The sequence below is a fragment of the Cololabis saira genome, chromosome 9, assembly GCF_033807715.1.
Source record: "Cololabis saira isolate AMF1-May2022 chromosome 9, fColSai1.1, whole genome shotgun sequence".
NCBI classification, from domain to species: Eukaryota; Metazoa; Chordata; class Actinopteri; order Beloniformes; family Belonidae; genus Cololabis; species Cololabis saira.
Window position 1 is genome coordinate 24,795,722 of NC_084595.1, and position 24,025 is coordinate 24,819,746.

The following is a 24,025-nucleotide window of genomic DNA, read 5'->3' on the forward strand; positions in this document are numbered from 1 at the left end:
ACAGATAAATTCACACAATGAATTTATCCCACCACAAACTCTTATGGCACCAGAATACGACAAATGGCTCTGCGCCGAAGCACTGAGGTCTTTTCCCATGAATGTGTGCTGTGAGTCTTGGCAGAGCGGTCCCCAGCTAGGGTCGATGTTCAGAGGAGGATTATTGAGAGAGATCACAAGAGTCTTTGATGTCTGAACTTCTGTTTATGAGTCACAGTCTTTGATATGCCCTGCGTTTTTTGTAATGGGATGTCAATTTCCTACTCATCTATATGCAATTATTTCTTTGTGTGTGTGGTGGGGTTGTTTGTTTTCTTTAGGGCAGTCTCAACATTCTGGATTGCCAACCCCAACAACCACCTCATCAGTAACGCAGCTGCTGGTTCTCAGGTAATAACTTTAGATTTACAGAAGAAAACAAGTCCACAATCTCTTCTCATAATTGATTAGAAAGAAGAAGCCACGCTGGAAAGGGAAAGTGAGTCACACTGTTGATATATGAATGCAATCTGTTGGCTTTTGTGTTCCCTGAACTGTACTTGATAACAAACGAAGCCTTTTATGCTCATAACAAAATGATCCATCAATAAAATTGGACTTAAGTGGGCTTTAGTGTTTGATAAAGGGTTACAATAAGACAGTTAGCTCTTCAGTATATGAGAGGTGAAAAGGGGGTTACCTCATATTTCATTTTGGCACAAATGATGTTTAAGTCACGTGAGAGAGTTATTCAGTGCATTATAAATCAGTAGGGGGTATTTTATGAGTTTTTTTGTGTTGTCTGGTTGAAGCTGATGAACTGCAGGCTTATCCCTGTCATGCGGTTTATTATTTCAAGACCAGACGGCTTTCAGAACGGTATCTCATCCTGCATTGCTGCGTATCACTTTTTGAATTTTATCTACTTATGTCAATAGAGCGCTTTTGAAAGAATGGACGATAAAGAAATTCCTGCTGTGGAGCGAGAGCAGTATATTCATTATTTGTCTTGGTAATCACCCGTTTCTCTGCTCCTCCTTCCTGCTCCAGGATGCTGGCATATGGTTTGTGTTCCACAGCTCTTCCACTGGAGACTCTCACGGCCTTGTACCAGAAACGAACGCAGAGCTCACTCCTCTTGGAATTTTCTACAACAACCGTGTGCACTCAAACTTTAAGGTACTATTAGTATTTCATGACCCACATCTTCGTACTCGGTTCTCACTAAAAATAGACCCGGAGACGCAGACACGCGCACAAACACCCACGACTGGGTTTCACAATGGTGCTCTGTTGTGTAATGACAGAAATTGGGCAGGTGAACTGTAAGCTCTTTGTCCAGTCTGACCAAGGCAGCCTCCTATAGAGGAAGGAACCCTGAGGTTAAAGACTTTTTCTCACTTATACCAACTTGACTCTCGGCATTAAAGACATACTACTTATAACTGCATGTATATTATATCCCAAAAAATCTGTTTGGCACTGTTTACCTTCGTCACTATATCCTCTGCAGCTTTATTCAACAATTTTATTTAAATGTAGTACATTACTTAGTACCTTTTTATTTATTTATTTATTGGTTTATTTGACAGGGACAATGCACATCAATAAAAACATTGCTGTAAATGTGCCAGAGTTAGCCAAGAGGCTATTTTTCATCTGTAGTCCCTGGACAGATGTAAGAATACAAAAAAGTACAGAAAAGATACAGAAAGTACAGAAAAGTACAAAAGTACAGAAATAAAGAAAGGTGCAAATTAAGTTTTAATGCTGACAGAGCTGAGTATTAATCAACCATTTCTTTAAATGAGCTCTAAATAAACTGTATGTGTCCAGTTCTCTGATAGTTGCAGGGATGGAGTTCCATTCTTGTGCAGCTTTAACAGAGAATGCAGACTGACTGAAAGCACTTTTTCTGAGTGGAATAATACAATCCCCTCTTGCTGCACCTCTTGTGAACCGATCAGCAGTTGTTCTAATATTGTACCTACCTAAATATCAAATTGAATGGCTGCCTTCTGTATCAAAGTCCAAAATATATCTTCCATATTTCATCTTTTTAGGCAGGACTGTTCATTGATAAAGGAGTGAAGACGACCAATGCCAGCGCTGCTGATCCCCGGGAATACCTCTGTCTAGATAACAGTGCCAGGTGTGTGAGCAACAGCATTGTATAGCATGGCAAGTGTTCAGTCTGTCATTTATGTTGCAAAAGGATTTCATTATTAACATCAGTATTGTGAACATCTTAATTATCACACATTACTTTATTCTGTCTGTTTTTACTCAGAACCTGTAGCTGTGCACTGTTAAACAGGATGTGGCCGCGCATCACACACATTGTGGTGTATAATTACACTGTGTAAATATTAAGCTGTTTGTGGGTTATTAATGTATTTGTTTAATGCCGCTGTTGATAAATACGCCTGACTTAGGTGGTTGACAGCTCCACGTTGTATATCAACAGGGACATGGGCACTGACATGGACAGATAGACGGCTTTATGGTGTGTTGCTGTATTTTGGTGGAAGATCTGTTTTGACAGAGAAAAACTAGGCTTCACAGATGGTTTCCACTGTGCAGCACCCTACCCAAATACAGCCTTCCTCCGGATGGAAAAGAATCTTGTGTCCACTGAAACGGCATGCTGCACACACTGAACACGCATTCTGTGCAAGCAGAAATATGAAGAAAAAGAGTTCAAGAGTTAAAATGTCTTAAGTATTTGAGAGAAAGACGGTACTGTGTGTTGTGGTTGTAGAAGCTTCCCCTGAGTGGATATGTGACACTAACGGCTCTCAGAAAATGTTTTTTTTTTTTTTATTTTATTGACTTTTTCACTTGGAGTCAAAATTCTGGTCAGATTCTTTTATTGTTTTTTTTTAGCTTGAGCCAAGATTTTGGTCCATGACAAGTTAACGAGCACCTTTGATGCTCAAAAAGCATTAGCCTTGCAAGTTTGCTGTCCTATAATGTTGCCCTGAGGCCACAGCAGAGGAAACAGCTGCTGTTAAAATCAGTAATGAGGCTGTAAACATTTTTTTTAATCAGTATGTCTCTGGATATCAGTAGCATACTGATGTAGTTATCTTATACTTGATATGTCTGTATTATTATTATCAAACATAGTGACTTCTAAGGATCCCATGTGCAAAGAAATTAGGAACACATAAGTTGACACTTGAGTGAGGAGGAAAATGTAGAGGAAATGAATGTCACCACTTTGAGGGAAGTACAAGTACAATGATAGATGTTTTTCTTCTCTTTCAGATTTCGACCACACCAGAATGCTGACCCCAACCGTCCTCGGGTGGCAGCAGTCATCGACACTCTGATCTCCTTCAAGAACAATGACTTGGGAGCGTGGATACGTGGGGGTGAGATCATCATCAAGAACTCTGGGTGAGACGGCATTTAGGCTCTGACCGAGCTTCAGCAAGATCGCTGCTTTAAGTGCACAGAGGGCAGAAGCTTCCTGATTTAAAAACAAGTGTAATTCCTGGGGAGATGTTAACGGGTTTTTGCAGCAGATATGATGCAATCCCACTGCACACTGTGGCAGAGCCTTCTGGGAGATTTGCGAGGCCCTGTGCGAAATGGCTGGGGGGGGCCCTCACGCTCACGCGTGTGACATTTTTGGGTTTTTCGGGTCGGATGGGGTGTCTATATGCGCAATTTTAACTCTCCAATTAGCAATATACTGGATACCTCCCCCTGCCTCATCATCATTTGGCTTGCGTCGACGCGGGGCCCCACGGCTGCTTGAGACCCGGTCAGATCGGTGATATTTGTAACAAATTTATCAAACGAGCCTTTCAGAGAGACATTAAACTCTTCCATTTTCTTTAGTTTTTTTCTTTTTTCATTCCCTGATGGAAATTTCCTGAATCTGTCTCGTTCTCTCGACATTGTGTGACAGTTTGTTCCACACTCCACCCTGAGCACCTTGTGTCAATGCGCTTGGTCTGACGCAGTTGTATTGAACAACAGACACGCGCATCATTGCACATATATTTATTGATATGCACTAGTACACATTTAGGTCTGTATTGGAACGTGACTGTTGATATTTATAAGGGAAAAAAGGAAAAAAAAAACAAAACAAAAAAAACGCCCATAGCGCGAGGCCCTGTGCGGTCGCACGGTTCGCACACCCCCTTGCGGCGGCCCTGGTGGCAGTGACAGTCTAAGCTGTTTATAGCAAATTGAGCCCCTCAGAGCACGCACACACATTTGCCTCCACTGTATATTTTGCATTGAACCATTTCACATTCCTTTGATAATATTGTAATTATACAGATTTTTGTGACTTATCTAATTTTATATTGATTAAACAAAGGATTCTGTTCTTTTTAGTTTTATAAACAATTATCATCCCTGTTCATGGTGGAACTCTTGTTTTTACTTAAAAGTATCTGCAGGTCAGCATTGAGAGTGTTTTTGTGTAACTTAACTTGAATATTAATTGTATTTCATTTATTTACCTATTTATTTATTACAGGTTTGCAGACAATGGTGTCGGACTGTCTTTTGCCAGGTGTGTTATCCATTTCATTCTTCTTGCATATTTCATATTTGCTTCTAATTTTCTTGGTAGAATTTACAGAAGCTGTGACTGATTAAGAGTAGCGGAACGTAGAATACAATCATTTTATTTGATGTAGTGGCAGCAATTTTCTTCCCCTTTAAATATGTGAAATCTGCCGTCTTACACTCCCATGTTGTGTCACTCTGTAGTGACGGCAGCTACCCTAAAGATGAGGGCTCCAGCCAGGAGGTGACCCAGTCCTTGTTCGTGGGTGAAAGCCTAAACCGAGGGACCAATGGAGGGCAGAACAAATACTGGGGTATAGGGCCTGATCAAAAGATGAGGACGCTGCCTCGAAACAGGTAAAGATGAAAAAGTAGTGAGTGAAATGAATATGAATAAAGAGGGTAGGGAAGTAAAATGTCCGGAAAGAGAAATGAGGATTGAGGTAGTTCAGCAGATTAATGGACGCCTCCACAGCTGCTTGTGACTGAATGAGGGAAGATGAATATATGAAAAGATGTTCAGTCGAATTGACTTCCCTCCTTTTATACTTTAGACAGCTTGTGAAAAGCTGCAGCAGTGTTACTCACCCAGTTTCTTTGCAAGGGATTATACTTACTGCAGAATTTAGTCACAGACAGATCAGGGTGTTGTCTAACTTTTGGCACAGTTCCTGTTCATTTCGTTAGGATGTCACAGTTTCCTTTCTTTGTTTCCATTATCTTGAGTCTTTAAAAGAGATCAGATTTGCAAGCTGCAACAGTAAATCAGACTGAGATGACAGTCCAAATGACTGTAGTGCCCTTTAAGTCCTCTGAAGATCTGCTGCTGACACCTATATCTCTTTAGTTTCAGTTATTTTTCTCATCTGCTGTTATTAAACATATTTTTACACAGCAGGATAGAGAGACAAGAATGGATACTGGTAACTATATATATATATATATATATATATATATATATATATATATATATATATATATATATATATATATATATATATATTATTTTTTTTTTTTTTTTTTTTTTTTTTTTTTTTTTTAATGTTCAGCTTCAAGAAACAGGGTTCAATTAATGAACTGATGAACTCTTTGCAACCATCTTCAAGGCTCCCAGACCTCACTGGGACATCCAGTGTCACTGTGGTTAATACTCACTGCTGAATGTGCCGACATTACAGTTTTACTTTATTTTGTTTCTTAGATACCGTTTCTTCAAATAGATGGGTGATTAACTCTTTTAGGAGAAAAGAAGACAACTATATTTATTTTTGTGTTGCCATAAATAACATTAATTCGAATAATATTAGTCACCCTTGAACTCATGCTTTGGGGGGCAAGTAAAAATGAAAGAAAATAGAGGAAGCAGAAGTTTTATGCTCCAAATAAACTTGCTATTATTGTTATACAGAGTTAAAATGATGAACTTGTTAGTTTAAGCCTTCGAGGAGAACACCATTTGCACACACACATACACGCCTTCAGTTGTCTTATTGTGGACTGTCCCTCTTCCATCTCCACCTTAGGACATTCCCAATCCGAGGTTTCCAGATCTACGATGGTCCAGTGCGGCTTACGCAGAGTACGTTTCGTAGATTCATCCCCACACCGGAGCGCTATACCAGTGCGGTGGGATTCAACCTGAAGAACACATGGCAGCTGACCCCCCGTAACAACCTCTCCCAGCTCGGCTTCGACTCCACTGTGAGTAAGCATCTGGGTTCCACTTCACTTGAGATCTTCTAAGAATGTTTAGGCACATCTGCTTTAAGCCAGAAGAGCCCCACTTGCTTTTTCTGAACTGGCTTGTAAAGCAATTTCAACGTAGTGGGTTGAATGCATCATCAGCTAGCTTTCTCTTAATCACATTGTACTCATGTAAAAGTGAAATCAAAGCACATTCACTATCTGAGGTTATTTTATCAGACAATGAAACAGCTGGGAAATTGCTGACTGTTAATGCAGGGTTTAATCAGAGATTCCCTGTATTCCTACATTCTAAACATGAAACTCGCATGAAGCGCAGCAGCAGTCTGATGCACTAACCATCAGAAGAAATATCTGCAGTTTTTGAAGCAAACATCTACTTTTCAGTCTGATGAGAAAATGAAAATGACAAAACTCTAGAGAACGTACCATGTTGTAAAGTAAGAGCTGTCATCTACTGAATTCATGGGGCGTGTTAAACTGTTTTGAAAGAACATTGTATTTGATCTTAGAATCTGGTTCCCAGCCCATTTTAAAAGTGACGCTGATGCTCCAATCTCTTAATTAAGATGAACATAGGGGCTGAACATATACTTTTTACCTTAACTCAGTATTGAACATAATATTTACTTTTTAATTTTAAACAAAAATGATTTAATATGAAGAAATGTATTTATTTGAGATCACTCTTATTTTTTTTCCCTTTTATGTTAATTGTCTGTTTATTAACATGTTATTTTTATATATATCATTATCCTAGATAGATCATTGTCCTAGATGCTTTAATACATTTAGTCTAGAGCCTTGGTGTTCCCATATGACTGATTGTCCGTTTCGAGGCTTTTTATTTAGTTTTTTGTGAGTTGGGAGTCCTGGCCCAGACAAAGTTTAGACACTAGTGCCCTCTTGTGGAGGTTCGGCATAGTGTTCATTTAAATTTCTGTGTGATTATTTACTGTCATCTTTAGCAATAATATCATCACTTTACACATCCAACTCGTAGACTGAGTATTACCAGACGCATTAAAATGTGTAGCTTCATACGTTGTTTTTTTGTTTTGTTTCCCCCCCTTTATTAAAAATAATCATGGACCATAAGCTGAATTTAAAAAGTGAACTCACAAATGTGCAATGATATTATGTTACACGGTAGTTTAGTGTTTAAGTGGTAGCAGTTACAACCCTCCTCACTGATGACATCCTCAGGTGGTTCTCCGAGCTTTCTTTGGTCGCCCTGGACAGTGGTTTGAAGAGAACGACCTGGACGGTGACAAGAACTCCATATTTCATGACGTGGATGGCTCAGTTACGGGCTATATAGATACCTACGTTGGCAGAGCAGACAATTACGTGATCCAACATCCGGGGTGTGTAAAACTTCCCAGCTGGAATGGAGTGGCCTGCAGCGGCCGCTATTCTCAGGTACGTAGGACAGAACAACGATGCAGTGTTGATTCTTGTACAATCTCCTTTCTCTCCCTGAGCCTTGGACTTCACAATACCACCCTCTTCTTTAGGTGTACATCCAGACCCAGGGAGCCCCTAGTCTCGGTTTATCCATCACCAGAGATGAATATCCTAATGCTCCCCTGGTACTGAGGGGAATAAACAGCCAGGGGGCGCTGTCTCAGCAATACCAGCCCATCCTGATGATGAGCAAGAGCTACACTCTGCACTGGAGTGGACCTGCCCCGAGAGAGGTTGTCCTCTCTCTCATTAACTTTGATAAGTAAGTGACAGTCACTGATACTGGTGTGGGGTTTCTGCACTGTTTACATTTCTATGTCTGTATACAGTGTTTCCGCGGGGTTTTAAAAAGTATTAAAAAATGATAAATGAAAATGGCCAAATTTGAGGCCATTAAAAGTGTTAAATTCACTGTCAGAGGTATTATTTTTTTTTAAATTGGTATTATTTTTTACCTTTTACATTTTAAGCAGTCTATTTTATTGTCATTCACAAAGTGAAATAAATGTGAAACATCTGGTCAACATCAATGAGTCTATAAATCTGTTCTGTATAGTGTTCTATAGTTCAAAATCTGTATTAATGTTAAAAGGTCCGTGATTAACACTTAATGTTGTGACAGTTTTTTTTTTAAATCTGAAGGTAGTGAAAAAGGTAATACATTGGTATTAAATTTAACATATGGATTGCTGTATAAACCCTGGTATAAAGTTAGATTCTTCAGATTTGTGTTTATTTATCAGATCCCTAATGGTTTATTATAATATCTCTCCCTTTCTCTCGCTCAGAGATGACTGGGTTCTGGTGGGACTCTGTTATGCACCAGACACCACATTTCAGATCATGGCCGACATCAATGACAGGCAAACAAACACCTTTGATGACATCACAGACTATGGCACGGTGTCATCCCTCACACAGCTTGAGAAGAAACAGATGGAAAGAAAGTACTACTTTGATCAATCTGCTGGGTGAGGGAACACAAATCTAGCACTTACTTTTCAGTGGGTCATTTGACCTAGGCAGTATAGTTTGTGTTTTACTTATCTTTACCTTTTGAAAGTCAGCTGTTACACCACTGGCCCTAAGTTTTTTTTTCATAGAATCTGTCTGTTTTTCTTGCGCTTCTGCTGCCGTACTCAGCTTATTGTGGCTCTACCTTCGGGCCCGGAATGGTCGTGAAGGTCACAGCTACTGTTCAACAAGGGGATGTGAAAGAGTCAAAATCATGGCCACTACATCATCCAAACAGACGTGCAACTGCACAGATAAAGCTTACCCAAAGTATTCCAAGCCCCCCTCCACTGTGCTGCCGATGCCCACTCTAAGCACACAGCCCTGCAAAGACTGTGGTGCTCAACAGGTTTGTGTTACTACATTTAGTATGACTTCCATTTATTTGCTTAAAAGCCACCACTACTCATAAATGTTTTGTTTTTTTTTCTTTTCTTTTGTCAGTTTGTGTTTTCCAGTGAGCCGTGGAAATCCTACCTCAAAACACAAGTGAAGTCTCTCAGCAGCAGAGAGCAGCAGAGAGGAGACAACACCTGCTTTATCACGGTAACATTGTTGAGCAGCAACGCTGATTTCAAACAGTTGTTTTTGTTGTTTTTTTCTTTTTAATTCAAATTTAGAGTTTTGATAAGGGTTTATTTCACTCACTTAATTGTGTTTTGGTACCCACCAGGTGAATGAGGTGGCCATGTCCTTCACCCAGCCTGGGTTTTTCCTGGTCTCCGTGGATGCCTGCTCTGGAAAAGTCACCAAGAAAACCTCATTTGCAAAGATGGATGCCAAGATGGAACAGTATCTAAAAACTGGAATACCAAAGCGGTGAGCTGTGAAAAATAAAACTGCTTCTACATCACACTTGTACTTCTCATCCAGTGCTTTCATAACGTACAGACGTCATTGTTTCCAGGTCAATAGTGCTCATGGCCACACGAGGTCAGCCTGAAGGCCTGGTTGATCTAGCACCTCATCTGGTCACCTTTGGTTTGGCCAAAGCTGCAAACCTGCACAGTAAAGGTAGACGACACACTTTCTTGTTCGCCTTTCTATTTCTGTCTGGCATACTACGAGTTTCTTTTTCTCACACGTTCTTATTGCTGCCTCTGCTCGCAGAGAGCCTGGCACTGTGGGGATTCCAGGGCGGTTCTTCACCCCCTTCGTGGGTTTCACTGCAAGCCGGGCAGGGTGATGATGACCTGGGGCTGCAGGAACGCTACTTGCCTCTGGGCCTGGAAGTCTACGGCTGTTTGCCACCTGCAGCACAAACACGCAAAGACCTGGAGCTTCTCAAAAAAGCCACAGCGCTAGAATAACCAATGTGAACTGTAAAACTTGCCTACTCAAAAGACTCTTGCACACAGATACACAAACACACAGCCAGCTGATGAATGTGAACTGCTGAACCTTTTATTTATTAACAAAGATGTTTACCAATTTCACGTACAAAGGAGGTTTATTACTATGAACGGGATGAATGTCTTGTGATTTTGTTTGTGTATGTGTTTGTTAGTATGCCTTGGGGCTGTTAAGTCGGTGCACTTTTCTTTTTTTTTTTAAGAGATAAAACAACTTGCCTTATCAGCCAAAGTAAGGATAGGAGCTACACGAGCTAAACTTGGACAAAAGGAACAAAAAGTAACCTGTGAGGTCTACCTACCAATATCACAATTTGTTATTCATGAAATGAAAACAGAGTGAATCTGATTTGCTTTGAAAGTATAACAAAATGGCTTAGATGCCCATAGACCCAAAGGAAATTAGGAAAATAAATTGCCTTGTTCCTGAAATTAGATGTTTGGTTGGAACTGAAACTGAATCAAGCATCTAAGAATTAAACAGCAGTATTAAGCCAAAATTGAGCATGCAGTGTAATAACCAAGGGGTTGTCTGTCTTAGTGAGGGGTATCGCAAAGCCAGATAAGCCATATTCATCTGGGGGTTTAGATAGTCATAAAAAGCAACGTGTAGAAAAAGGAATCATCTCTAACATAGGAACTACTATGAAATAGGCAAATTACTACTATGTATGTATCTTTCTTTCTTACTCAGCATCTTTAACAACTGAATCTTTTGCTGGAAAACCTCTGATCATCGTGCAGCTGTACATCTAAACACTTTAAGCACCTTTTTGTGGATTCCTTTGTGGACTTACTGGATCACGATATTTAGTTCGTTTTTTTTTTGTCTATCTTTTCACTCTGATGGTCACTCAAGACATGTGCAGCACAAATAGAAGTTATTTTTCTTTCTTTCTTGTGTCAAACAGATTTGAATGTTTTACCTGTTGTCTGCCTCATTTACGATATTCTGTGCTTTATTACCAAAACTGATGCAAATGTAATTACCAGAAGCTTTTTTTTCAAGACTGTACTTGGACTGTGCAGTAATGAGCAACAAATGCAAATAGATGCCGGACCTGCTGAGAGATATTGAGATTTTATTCTTTAATGCATGTATGGATGTGAGCAGGGCTCCCCCACTGAGCGTTGATAGGTACCCGTCTTTGACTGTGTGAGTGTATGATTGAATGATCAAGTGAGACAAAGGGAGGCTGATTACCTTGTTGCCTTTTAACCACTCTGTTAAAAAGAGCAGAAATATGATACATATTTCCATCCTTTGCCTTTCTTTCATTTCATATTTTAAAGATGCACAACCAGAGTTCATAAGTGTAATTTTTTTTCTCTTTTTATATAATGAACTTTGTAAATATAGTGTTGATCTCAAACTGTAAGAACAGGTAGTCAGTATTGTGTGTATTTGCTGTAATGTTTTTCTGTTCATTGTTGGGTATTTTTTTGGAAAAACTTTTTTTTATTATTTTGACATAAAAATTCAGCATTTGCTATGAAACTGGCAATTAAATAAACACTCTGTGCTTTTGTGATTACTTTGATTTATTTAAAACAGAATGTTAATTGAAAGTAATTATTTCATTTCACTGCATTAGCAGTGTGGGCTCTGGAGATAACAATTAAAATCTTCAATAAAAAGGTGACTCAATTAGATGTGAAACAGGAATATGTGTTAGTCAGTTTAGCAGCAGCTTTTTGTATTCCACATTTATGAATAAGAGAGCTGTTAAAACAGATGGGCACGTATACAAACATAAGGCAACGCATCCAGGTTTTAAAGTTAAGACTGGGCTGGCTATTGTTTTTAATATTTATGTAATTTTAGTTATTTTCTACCTTTTACATGTACCTCTGACAGAGGAAAGGTGTGTGTTAAAGTCCTAACGGAGCAGAACCCACCACCTGGCTCAGCTGGGGAAGATACCCGTCCGTGAAGTAGACAAGAGCATGAACACGCTGAGTGCTGCCATGCACTTAACCCATATGAGACGACAGACTGGAGTAGTGCTGGCAACAGGCAGAACAAAGACGGCTCTTTGACAGCCCGATGTCCTCCATAAGAGGGGAGAGACAAAAAAAACACTGCTGGAATTAAAGCAACTCTTATTGTTTCTCACCGACTGCCTCTAAAACCCAGTGTTTTAGTTTGCTCTTGACTCACTTAAAGTTTCACACCAAGACTCAATAATCAGTGCAGATGAGGGGGATAGATCTATTGGATCTGAGTTTGCTACAAATGCTTCAAAAGTTTTATAAAGGGCTGATAGTGGTATCTTTTTGATCTTATTGTAATATTTGATTTTCTGCAGCTGGTTTTTAATTATGCAACACCCAGGATTTTTCCTTGTGCAAATACATTTAGGAAAATGCCAGGGCTAAAAATATGACGCTAAAGACCTGTGTGGGCGGCAGCTGTTAGTGTTGTACTGTGTATTGTTTTCACAGGGAGGCTATAGCTATGGTAACGCATACACTTTAAATTGTAACATGGTAGTTTTATTCTTTTCCTATTTCTTTTAGCATTTTAATATAACAAGGCAATTATTCTTGGATTTTATACACTTATCTAAAGGTCAAATGAAATGAAGCAATAAAGGTACCAAAGCTAAGATTGTGTGTGTGTGTGTGTGTGTGTGTGTGTGTGTGTGTGTGTGTGTATGTGTATATATATATATATATATATATATATATATATATTCATTATTATTGATTACTAATATTAACTATTATTATTGTTGGAGCCAAAATAAATGTTTTGTTTTATGCCCTCTGCATCCAGAATATGGAGCTCGCCTCTTCAGTCTCTCTATTTTATGTGCCTCTGCTATGACGTTGTGTCATATTATATTGATTGTTATGGTAACTGATTTAAACCTGGCCGTGATTGACGCCGGGTGGGCAATGAGCGAGAATGTTTTTGTGTTTCAGATACATGGGCCAGACATGGCCATTGAACAGGCCAGGTGGGTCAGGCACTGAGTAGTTCCTTGAGCACCTCCTTTTTTTGCGTTCTTCTGTGGACTGCTAAACATTAGATCTTTATCTTCCAAAGCTGTATTAGTCAATGACCTAATATCAGACCATCAAATTGATTTAGTCTGTCTTACCGAAACTTGGTTACATCAAGCCGATTACACAAGCTTAAATGAAGCCACTCCTCACGTTCCTCGAGCTACTGGCAGAGGAGGAAGAGTTGCAGCCATTTTTAATTCAAACCTATTAATCAACTGTAATCCGACTGTCAAACATAATAAATTTGAAAGTTTCATTCTTAGTGTTTCTCACCCAGCCTGGAAAACCTTGCAGCCAATCATGTTTGTTGTTAGGTAACGCCCTCCTGGACCATACACTGAATTCCTACTTGAATTTTCAGAGCTTCTATCAAACATATTCCTCACCACTGAGAATAATCATTGTAGGTGACTGTTCATGTAGATGTTGATGGTGATTGCCTTAGCGTTGCATTTCAAGCTCCATTAGACTCAATTGGCTTCCATCAGAATGTTGATAAACCAACTCATAACTTTAACCACACCCTCGACCTTGTCCTGACATATGGAATTGATATTGATCACCTAGTAATCTTTCCACACACTCCTCTCTTAACTGACCATTACTTGAAAACATTTGATTTCATGCTGCAAAACTACACCCACCTGATAAAACATTTTTTTTCTAGATGTCTGTCAAACAGTGTCATAACCAAGTTCAAAGAAGCAATGCATCAGCACTCATTCACACAATTGATGGCTCCTTTAATGACTTCAGTCCTACACAAAGCGACTTCTTAGTTAGCAGGGCTGCAGACTCATTAGGAACAACATTAGACTCTGTTGCTCCCATAAAAATGAAAATAATAAAACTGAAGAAGTCCGCTCCCTGGTATAATTCAAACACTCGACAACTGAAAGAACATTCACAGAAGCTTGAAATGATTTGGCATTCATCCAAACATGAAGAATCCCACCTAGCCTGGCTAGATAGTCTCAGAGGTTTTCAATCATTAAGCTGTCACAAATATAATTCTCATTTTATGCAATATATTATCAAGTTTGTCACACCAAGGTTCTGTTTCTTGTATTTTTTCTTTCTTTTTATTTATTTATTTTTCGAAATTTTTCTTTAACTGTCATTTGTTGTTATTGTTGATGATGCATGACTGTGCACTGTGCTGCTGATGTTGCACAGGTTTTGTTGTACATTGTTTGTATATTGCAAACTTTCAATAAAACATCAATGGTGAAAAAAACAAAAAAAAGACTGAAAAGCGGAGCTCCAACTTCTGGATGTAGAGGGCATAAAACAAAACATGTATTTTGGCTCCAACAATTATTATCATTATTATTATTTTTATTAGGGCCCGTGCACGACGGCGCGGGGGATACGGATACACACCCATCAATCTGATTGGCCACCCCTGCATGTAAAGGCTGATTTATGGTTCCGCGTTACGCCTACGCGGCGACCCGCACCGTACGTTGCGCGTCGCCGCAGTACCCTTACCGTACTCTACGGCGTAGGCTCTGCGTCGATTTAACGCAGAACCATAATTTAAGCTTGAAACGGAAACAAATCTGAAACTATTGTGTGACGAACCGTGCAGGCTTTTGTTTTGTAATTATAATACAGAGGCCACTGCGACTGCGTTGCCAATTAACCTGTGTAACTTCACCAGATACGCACTTAACAGAGATGTTTCTTTCCGTGATGTATCGAGTTAAGGTAAGATCTGTTTCTCTACCGGTTCTGCCGTGTGTTGTTTGTTTTCAGTGTATACTACGGAAGAGTATTAGGGCCAGGCAGGAGAACAATAAAAATAATGTTTTAGAGGAAGATTTTTTTTTCATTATGCACTTCGAGAAAAAAAGTCGAAATGTCGAGAGTAAAGTCGAAGTAAGCTACAATTTCGAGGAAAAAGTCGAAATGTCGAGATTAATATTGCAATACAACTTCGGGAAAAAAGTCGAAATGTTGAGAAAAAAGTCAAAATGTTGAGAAAAAAGTCGAAATGTCGAGATTAATGTTGAAGTACTATTTCGAAAAAAAGTCGAAATGTTGAGAATAAAGTTGAAGTACAATTTCGAGAAAAAAGTCGAAATGTTGAGATTAATATCGCAATACAACTTCGAGAAAAAAGTCGAAATGTTGAGAAAAAAGTCAAAATGTAGAGAAAAAAGTCGAAATGTCGAGATTAATGTTGAAGTAGGCTACTATTTCGAAAAAAAGTCGAAATGTTGAGAAAATAGTCGAAATGTCGAGAAAAAAGTCGAAATGTTGAGAAAAAAGTCGAAATGTCGAGATTAATATTGCAATACAATTTCGAGAAAAAAGTCGAAATGTTGAGAAAAAAGTTGAAATGTCAAGAAAAAAGTCGAAATGTCAAGATTAATGTTGAAGTACAATTTCGAGAAAAAAGTTGAAATGTTGAGAAAAAAGGCTCAATTTCGACTTTATTCACGAAATTTTGACTTTATTCTTGAAATTGTATTTCAACATTAAGCTCGACATTTCGACTTTTTTCTCGAAGTGCACAATAAAAAAAAAATCTTCCCATCTCAAATATTTTTTCTACTCCATGGCCCTAATACTCTTCCATAGTATACAGTATGAAACGGATGCAGGAAGATATATCTCCAATTCAAATTCAAGATTAATGCAGCCAGCCGGCAGAAACAGACCAACATTTCAAGGGTTCTGGTAAAGTTGGACAGATGTTCGCAGATTCTTTTGTGTAGTTTTGACTAGATCTGGTTTTGATGACAACTAGATTGTAGTTTGTTGTCTGTGTTTTAGAGGTTGGACAGAGGCAACATTCATGCGTTTACGTGTCTTTATTAAGGAGTTATTGACCGTAGAAGTGTGAATCTGCGAATATCTGTCCAACTTTACTGGACCGAAGTCATGGAGCTCCAGGTGAAAATTTGGCAGTATTGGGGAAAAGCTTGAAAATGTGTGATTTATGTTCTGCACAAGTTTACAGCTATTCAGCGAATGAAGGAATGTAATGCATCCTTTTTAAATCACAGTATAAAACTGGAACTATAAACTTACTTGTTTATTTTTTAAATATCTGCAATTCATGGTATGCATTGTAAAACAAATAGGCTAATCACGTTCCCTTGATTAAACGTTTAAATCATGTATTTTGAACATGAAATGTTGACTGTTATAGTCAATACTTTCAGATAACTCAGCCATAGGATACATTGTTTTATCTTGGTCCATGTTTTCAGTCCAAATCTGAACACATCAGCAGTGCAATATTCTTGAAAACGTGTTGCGCCACCTGTTGGTACCAAGAAAGATACTCTATTATGTTTTGCTTGGTCCTAGAGACCTCAGATTTCAGTGTGTGATCAGTTATCCCCATAGACAAGACCTTGTTTAAGGGAATTTGATTGTGGAATATATTTCTTTTACAATGTTTCCCCTCCTCCTGCTGTTTTAAAGTTTTTTTGATTGGCTTCTGATCTCTCCTACTGTGTTAAGCACTGTATTTAAAAGTGCTATATAAATACAGTTTATCATCATTATTACAACAATCTAAAAAGTTAATATTGCGAACTTCTGCTACAGACCAGTTGCACATTTGCTCTCACATGTTATTATGTGTAAATAAATCAAATGTAGATGTGTCCACCGTGTCATGGTCTACGCCATCATGGAAACATTGAGGGGTTGGCTATGACAAGGTGGATATTTATTTCTACTTTTAGCTTTTAATGAGCCCATAGTGGGTCTTCAGTTAGCAACATGCTTCAGTGTTGCAGGTGACTGTATAATGTTTATCAAATATATTTTGAATCTCTGATTTAATTAAAAAATATTAATAAGTGACAATGTGGACACGTTAAGCTTGAACACACCCAACTAAAACACAACATGATGAAAATTGGGAAATATAAGGCAGGAATTTGCTGTAGTTGCGGCAGTTGTCCCAACTCCTAGTTAAGAAAGACAAAATTATGTTACTTATTACATCAGTTGATCTGTTTAATGGTCAATTAAAACATAACAACATGGTAGAAAGCAGTTTTAGGGACACAGAAAAAAGGTTTAAAATTATTACAAAAATGGAATATAGTTGGTCAAAGTTACTAGTTTAATTGAAGAACATATGAAGAACAATTAGGAAATATAAAAAGTGTTTTAATGCTGTGTCCTTTAACCACTTTTTGCATTTACTGAATTTGGTGGAGCAGCATTAGGGACATGCCAAAATTAAGTACAGTGAATAAAACAAAATTGTATAAAATGGTGGAAATCCATGTCAAAAGACTTGTCATCACACTTGTGTGTGTGTGTGTAAATGTTTGGTAATTTATACCACAACCTCAGAATTGTATTCTTTCTATGTTCATAATGAATGGGTGACTTTGATGGGAACACCTTTTGTGTGGATTTTATGCTGCTGTAACATAAAAGATGCTTTGCATCAAATGTTAGCAGCTTTAAGCTCTAAAGTACAGCTGAATATGAGATTATCTGACCTAAAGTTTTCCTCAGGAGAGAGCATGAGAATCTAGCATTATTTAGTGGAAACATGCAGCAGGTGCAGTGTTTGCAAAGCCTCAGCAGTTGTATATTTAGACTGATATTCACGTAGTGGAAACTGGGTTGACTATATTGACCTTAATGAAGCCAGCAATCAGACTGGTTTATTATATTTGCAAGTAAATGAATTGTTAATGCTGACACCACTTACTTACTCACTTATCTGTCCATGGACTCTAATAGGCCAACATTTTTTTTTTCAATGGTTCCAGTTCATGGCCTGCCGATGCGCAGTGATGGTGGTCCTGAATAATTAAACAGGTCTGACAGCCATGTAGGGGGTCCGTTTCTATGACAACCCCCTCTCCCTGTGTCACTGCAGTCCTGAGGAGTAATGTAAATCTTCTATCTGCTTAATGTCACAGTAACCCCCCCAAAGTGCCACAAAAGGGAATGTGGGAGTGGGTCAGTGGAACCTTTAGATTACATGTCTGGCCTTGGTTTCCTCTCTTCTCTGTATTGTCACAGGTGGGCCACTTTAAAATCAGAACTATCATACATTACACAGGTGCTGCAAAAAGTGAGATGCGCAATTTCTTTCTAACTGCATAGAAATCGACCCCAACGTCTGCTGATTATTCGGTGCAGAGTTGGGATCTGTCGCTGTCAGGTCACGGAGGGAATATTTTAATGATGTCTCTAATGTATTCTGACAATATGGTGACACATCTATGCTTGCGAGTGTGGTAGTTCACCCAGCACACACATACACAAAGCCAATCTCTCTCATACACACAACAGCACTCAGACAGAGGCAATTACCCTTTAACATCAAATGGTTCATCAGTTCCCTGGCCCATTAGACAGTGAATTAACCTTATCTACCTGTAGATGAAGAGGTATGGGCATGACACTTAACAACCTTGTCCCAGTCAGTGCTATTACTAGAAAATATTCTGTGAACTTTCCACACAGCATGGTGTTGGTTAATCCCACCACAAGAAATGCAATAAAAAAAGGATTATGATGCAGTTATTTACTGTTGCAAGAGCTTATTCTGTTTTTAATCATTTACAAATTTAATATGTGAAAATGAGTAGGAGTTTCAAGTTGGGGTTGTCAAATGTTGAAAGGCTAAAACTCAGCATGGCATTTTAAAACCCGAACTTTAACTCAGCAGGTGTAAGATGATTTGTGCTGGAATGATGTAAGTAATAAAAGACTAAAAGCCTGTTGAGGCTCACATGTGATGCTTTCTAAAGAATTCAACAGTTTCTTGTCATTTTTTTAAGGACTGTGAGCTTTTGCAGCTGTTGTTTGCTGGTAAAATTTGCTTACATGAGGCCATTAAAATCCTCTTTAAATAAATATGCCATCAGTGTTTGGCAATGATGATAATGATGACTATGCAAATGATGATGATCATGGCTGCCGTCACGCATGTTGCAGTTAGCGTCAGTCTCAAACTGTGGACCAATAGCCCAGTAAAATAAGTCAAGTCGAGACGTTCAGAGTGGTTATGTAACCAAGGTAATCATTGTTCCCCGAAAGAGAAGGCTTCTAGATTAATGGCTGTTTTGACTGCACAAACATCCGACCTCCGGCTGTAGTTTTGCCACCAATGGGTTCTGTATCCAAGCTTCTGTGAAGTCAGTGTATTCTACTGCACTCCAAAGGGATGCAGGTCAAATGTAGAGAGATGACTCTACATTTGTTAAACAAATCATTGGAGATGAATACTCAGTGTTTAACCTGTCAGCCAGTGATGGATTAAAGGTATAAGTAGTAACCAGAGACCGCTTTACTTCATTAATCTTTTAATGTGTCACTTTACTGGGTGTACTTGGCAGGATTGTATTGTATTGTTTGTTTCTTTCACACTTATACTTTTAACACGCTACACACTTACTATTTGTCAAACAGAGTCCCTTTCCAGTAAACAGTCTGTTTTTATAATCACAGAAATGAAACCGCAAATAAGCATTGTGTATATGTATCATTATTGAGATAGTGAAAAATGTCAAATTCCACGACAATCAGGCCTGAGGTTAGTTTCAGTTTCAGTTTATTTTTATTTGTTAGAGAGGGACAACGTACATTAAGAAACATTTTATAAAATAAAATGTAAATGTACCCAATTGTAGCCAAAAGGCTAGTTTACATTGGCAGTCCCCCTGCCAGAAATAATAGGCTAGTACCTAGTAAAAAAGATTAAAACACAAGTACAAACACATCAGCAATAACATATAACATATATAATTCAACCCTTACAATATACACAGTTCATCCCCACATTGATAGTATACACATCAATGTTCACATCTTTGATTATCGATCAACCAATTCCTAAGATTATATTTGAAGACATTGTATGAAATGGACTCTCTAATGTTCTGTGGGATGTTATTCCACTCAGTTGCTGTTTTAAGAGAAAACCGATTGCCCAAATGCGCTCTTTCTAAACGGGATTTTGCAGTCTCCTCTGGCTGTCCCTCTGGTAACTCTGGCTTCCCCTCCAGTAGCACCAGTTACAGAGGAGCGGAAATGAACTTGATTGCAGAGTGGGGGTTAGTGCTGGGTGGTATACCGGTTCATACCGAATACCGGTGTTTATTTTTCTTATGATATGAATTTTTCATATACCGTAATACCGGTGAGTATTTACAGTAGCGTACACGGAACGTAGCGCCGCGCGGCGGAACGTAGCGCCGCTGGACACTGTTTGTGAGGGGACTGTTTAGCAGTAGTGATTGTTCAGTAACCGAAATTGTTCGGCCGAAAATGGCAAAAAAACACTTTCGGTGTTCGTCGGAATAAGTGGGAAAAAAAACTAACAATTAATAACGGCGTTGTAATATAAGCAAATAGACTCGCCGCTCCCGTACCGGTTGCACCACAAACATAAATCGTTGGCCAACCAAAAAGTAACCACATAAGAATTTTACCTAACATTCACCAAAACAACATAATGCTGGGAAATTAAAAAAATTTCAGTTTTTTATGTTCAATAAATATTTTCTACCTTGTAATTTTGTAAAAGATTTTTTTCTTTGAAAAGCATGCCTAAATCAAATTAATTTGATTTATGCCACGGTGAAAAAATTGGTAAATTAAATTAGAATCATAAGTGCCGCCACCTCATTGTAAACGGCATCATTTTGTGAGGCCATGCAAACCTGTATTTATACTAGTGTGGACATTAATGTTTTTCTACAATATTTCCTCCTCATGACAGTAAAATAGGCCATTCTAAGCCAATTTACTGCAGCAATTCATTTCCAAATCATTAGAAAATGTGGTTAACACCCAGTTGTGCATGAAAAAAAAAAATACTGTGATATACCGTGAAACCGATATAATTTTGAAAAATACCGTGATATACATTTTTGGTTATACCGCCCAGCACTAGTGGGGGTGGTGCCAGGTTATTTCAAATTTTATACATTAGGCAGCAGTTTTTAAAAAGAACAAGGTTTTCCCAACTTAATAGTCTATATTTTTGTAAAATTGCACAATGATGAGAAAATCTTGTTTTTTTTAATCTAGTATTTTTAGAAGGCCTCCTTGCCATAATTTCTGTCTTGATTTCCCTCTACAGTTTCTGAATTGAATTAGACGGCTGGGCCAGTGTAATAAAACCTGATAATTCTTTATCACTTGGTTTTGAATCATTTTGTATAGTTTGAAACTTGGCAAAGTTCTTCTATAGGCTGTTTTTAGTATTTTAGTTAGTTAAAACTGTCATGCCAATACCTCAAGGTAGGGGTGGGCGATATGGACCAAAAGTCATATCTTGATATTTTCTAGCTGAATGGCGATACTCGATATATATCGATATTTTTTCTGTGCCATAATTGGGGTTTCCCCCAAAGCATTATAGCATAGCATCTCTGTTAGCTTCATTTTTTTCTGAGGCAAACCCTTAAAAAAACAGTCAGTTTTAATACAAAGCCACGTGCCAAATGTCACACAGGTACCTTTATTAACAGAGGTCTGCACAATATCAAAATGTATGAAACAAATGAAATAGAAATAAACTGCCTTATATAGAATAAAAATGCTTCTTGAATAAAACAAATATCCCTTTCCTGCATAACAATTAAATTAAAATACACTGTTACAATGTAGACAGTAACAGGCAGACTTTTCCACTGAGGTTGACAGTTGTGAAATAACAAAACATTTGTGCAAATCTCAAATAAAACATTCAAGTCAATTTGTCACAAAATAAGCTATATCAAAATCATAAAAAAAATATTGTATTTTTTTATTTTTTTAAAAATTGATATAAACGATATTGTCTCGTACCATATCGCGTTTGAAAATATATCGATATATATTAAAATCTCGATATATCGCCCAGCCCACCCTCAGAGGCAGTTGCTTCAGTGGGCACCGCACAATGCTGGCCCCCACTGACACTGGCTAAAGGGGTACTGAGCCAAGGAAAGACGGAAGCTTTTGGTCATTCCTTCTGGTGTGATGTATGAATTGAGTTACATGGGTACAGGCTGATGGTTTTTAGGTGGTGATGGAAATACAACACATTCAGGTCCAGGAACCCCATCTCCTTGCACTCAACCCCCATCTGAACTCTGGCATTTTTCCTTGCTGTTTACTGTAATGGTGCAGCAGTCATTATCCTCATGGGTAAAATGAGGAGTATGATTTGGCTTTCACAGAGCGCTTTGTGACACTGTTTTCCATTAAGTTAAGTTAAAAACCCTTTTCTGTTTTTCAGCTAATGGAAATCACTGTTTTACAATTTCAGGTCACAGTGAACATTTTTAAATGTCTTCCTTAACCCTTCAGTCCTTTCCATCACGTTGTCTGCACTGTTCATCACCCTACTCCACACTCCTCCTCCTCATCCAGCTCTTTTTCTACAATTACTGTCTCTTATATTTTCCCTGTGTGTAGTGTTTAAGTAATATTATTGTAGAGAACCACCTACTCACTTCACTCGTGTTTAGGTAATTGATTACTAATTGTGTGCTGCTATCTGGAACTGCTGTACAGAATTCATCACCTATCCTAATTGCTTTATCTTGGTCTCTCTTGTAGTCAGGCCTTGTCTTTTCCTGGTTTATTCAAGAGTGTAAAGCCTGAGGAGACATGCTTACGCTGTTTAGTTTTGTGTGAATGCAGCAGATGTACAAAGCTGTGTGATGGACCAGTGTGGAATTGAATGAGGCTCTGTTCAGAACCAGTTTGTACCTGATGTGACAGGTCCCAACTGGCTTTACAAACTCATAGCTGTATCAATACAGGCAGGCTTTGATGACAAGAGGGACTAGAATGAAGGGAATGAGGGGTAGGGAGCGTCAGGTGAAAGGAAAGGCTAAACATAAAAAAAAAGGAAAATGAAGAAATTGAGATCTTTGAAAAAAAAAAAAGGATATATTAAAGACATAAATATAAGGAGGAAAGTAAATCAATTAAGGAGGGATACTGATGAACCAGAGGGACGTTATGTCATGCTTATGTTTCCAGACAACCAAAAAAATCTCAGGGCCCTAAAGGGATCAGTAGCTTGACAGGGGCCCCTCGCTGTTCTCTCACAAGACAACTCCTCCCCTCTGTTGCTGTGGCATCCAAGTGATCTCTTAATTAATTCATAATACAGGGCAGAACTAAATTTGCACTCGTTAGCCACCTGCTGTTTACTTTTCTTTATTTGCTATCATTAGCCCTCTTCCCTTCAAACTGTGCACCGTGAGCGTGTGCAGCATGAGGGATTTGGGGTGGGTTTCATGACATCCTCACCTAGCAACCTGCCTTAGCGAGATGCTCAAAGGGTCCGGATCACTGGGGGTGACACACACTGAGTCTCCCACACTGCAACCCTTCAGAGTAAATGGCTCAAGGGCTTTTGTTGGTGATGCTCCACTAGACAGATGCTCATCAGCCTTGATTATTTTAAATAAGTCATGAGTGAAAACAAAGTTTTGACTAATAAACTCATGATAAAGACCGGAAGAGGCATCATTGGAGGAAAAGGGATACATTTTGCTTGGTCTCCATCACCTTTTCTATAATCTTCATCGTGGCCAAGGGAAGGATGTCTTGGAGAGAGGTGCAACACTAGAAGACAGCTTCTTTCTCCTTATTATATTCTTGCTCTTTCTGACTCTTCAGGCTCAAACACGGACCGGGCTTGCCATAACAAGCATTCCAACAAATCAGCAAAAGCCGTTAATTAGATTAGTACAACAACTGTGGATTGGCTGATGTTGACAGTGTAAAACGTGATTTGGGAGTATCTCAATCTTGTCCCAGTGTTCCTGATAGACTTGTGTTTTAATAGGGACTGACAGTGTCTCTCACACACACGCACATCTGTGGACTGCGTCATGCTGTATCTTCCAGCACACCTCCAGTAGCAGAGGGACGTCTTGACCACCTGTGGCTTCTGACTCCTGGAGCCAACCATCTTATCACACCTGCCATTTCTCTCTTCTTCCATTCCTCTGGCTCTCTTC

The 24,025-nt window shown here is 38.7% G+C and overlaps 1 protein-coding gene across 1 annotated transcript in view; it reads left to right on the plus strand.

The window, feature by feature from the left end:
* cemip2 (cell migration inducing hyaluronidase 2) overlaps positions 1–11,581 on the plus strand; it is a 32,180-nt gene extending 20,599 nt beyond the window's left edge. The window contains exons 10-24 of the mRNA XM_061728932.1: positions 321–390; positions 1,030–1,158; positions 2,043–2,131; positions 3,250–3,381; positions 4,481–4,516; positions 4,717–4,869; positions 6,036–6,213; positions 7,423–7,638; positions 7,734–7,945; positions 8,472–8,654; positions 8,827–9,046; positions 9,142–9,243; positions 9,371–9,516; positions 9,605–9,711; positions 9,808–11,581. Of these exons, the coding sequence (XP_061584916.1) occupies positions 321–390; positions 1,030–1,158; positions 2,043–2,131; positions 3,250–3,381; positions 4,481–4,516; positions 4,717–4,869; positions 6,036–6,213; positions 7,423–7,638; positions 7,734–7,945; positions 8,472–8,654; positions 8,827–9,046; positions 9,142–9,243; positions 9,371–9,516; positions 9,605–9,711; positions 9,808–10,007 (2,173 nt within the window). The 3' untranslated portion in view covers positions 10,008–11,581. The remainder of the gene's footprint in view (positions 1–320; positions 391–1,029; positions 1,159–2,042; positions 2,132–3,249; positions 3,382–4,480; positions 4,517–4,716; positions 4,870–6,035; positions 6,214–7,422; positions 7,639–7,733; positions 7,946–8,471; positions 8,655–8,826; positions 9,047–9,141; positions 9,244–9,370; positions 9,517–9,604; positions 9,712–9,807) is intronic.
* The last annotated feature ends 12,444 nt before the right edge of the window (positions 11,582–24,025 follow it).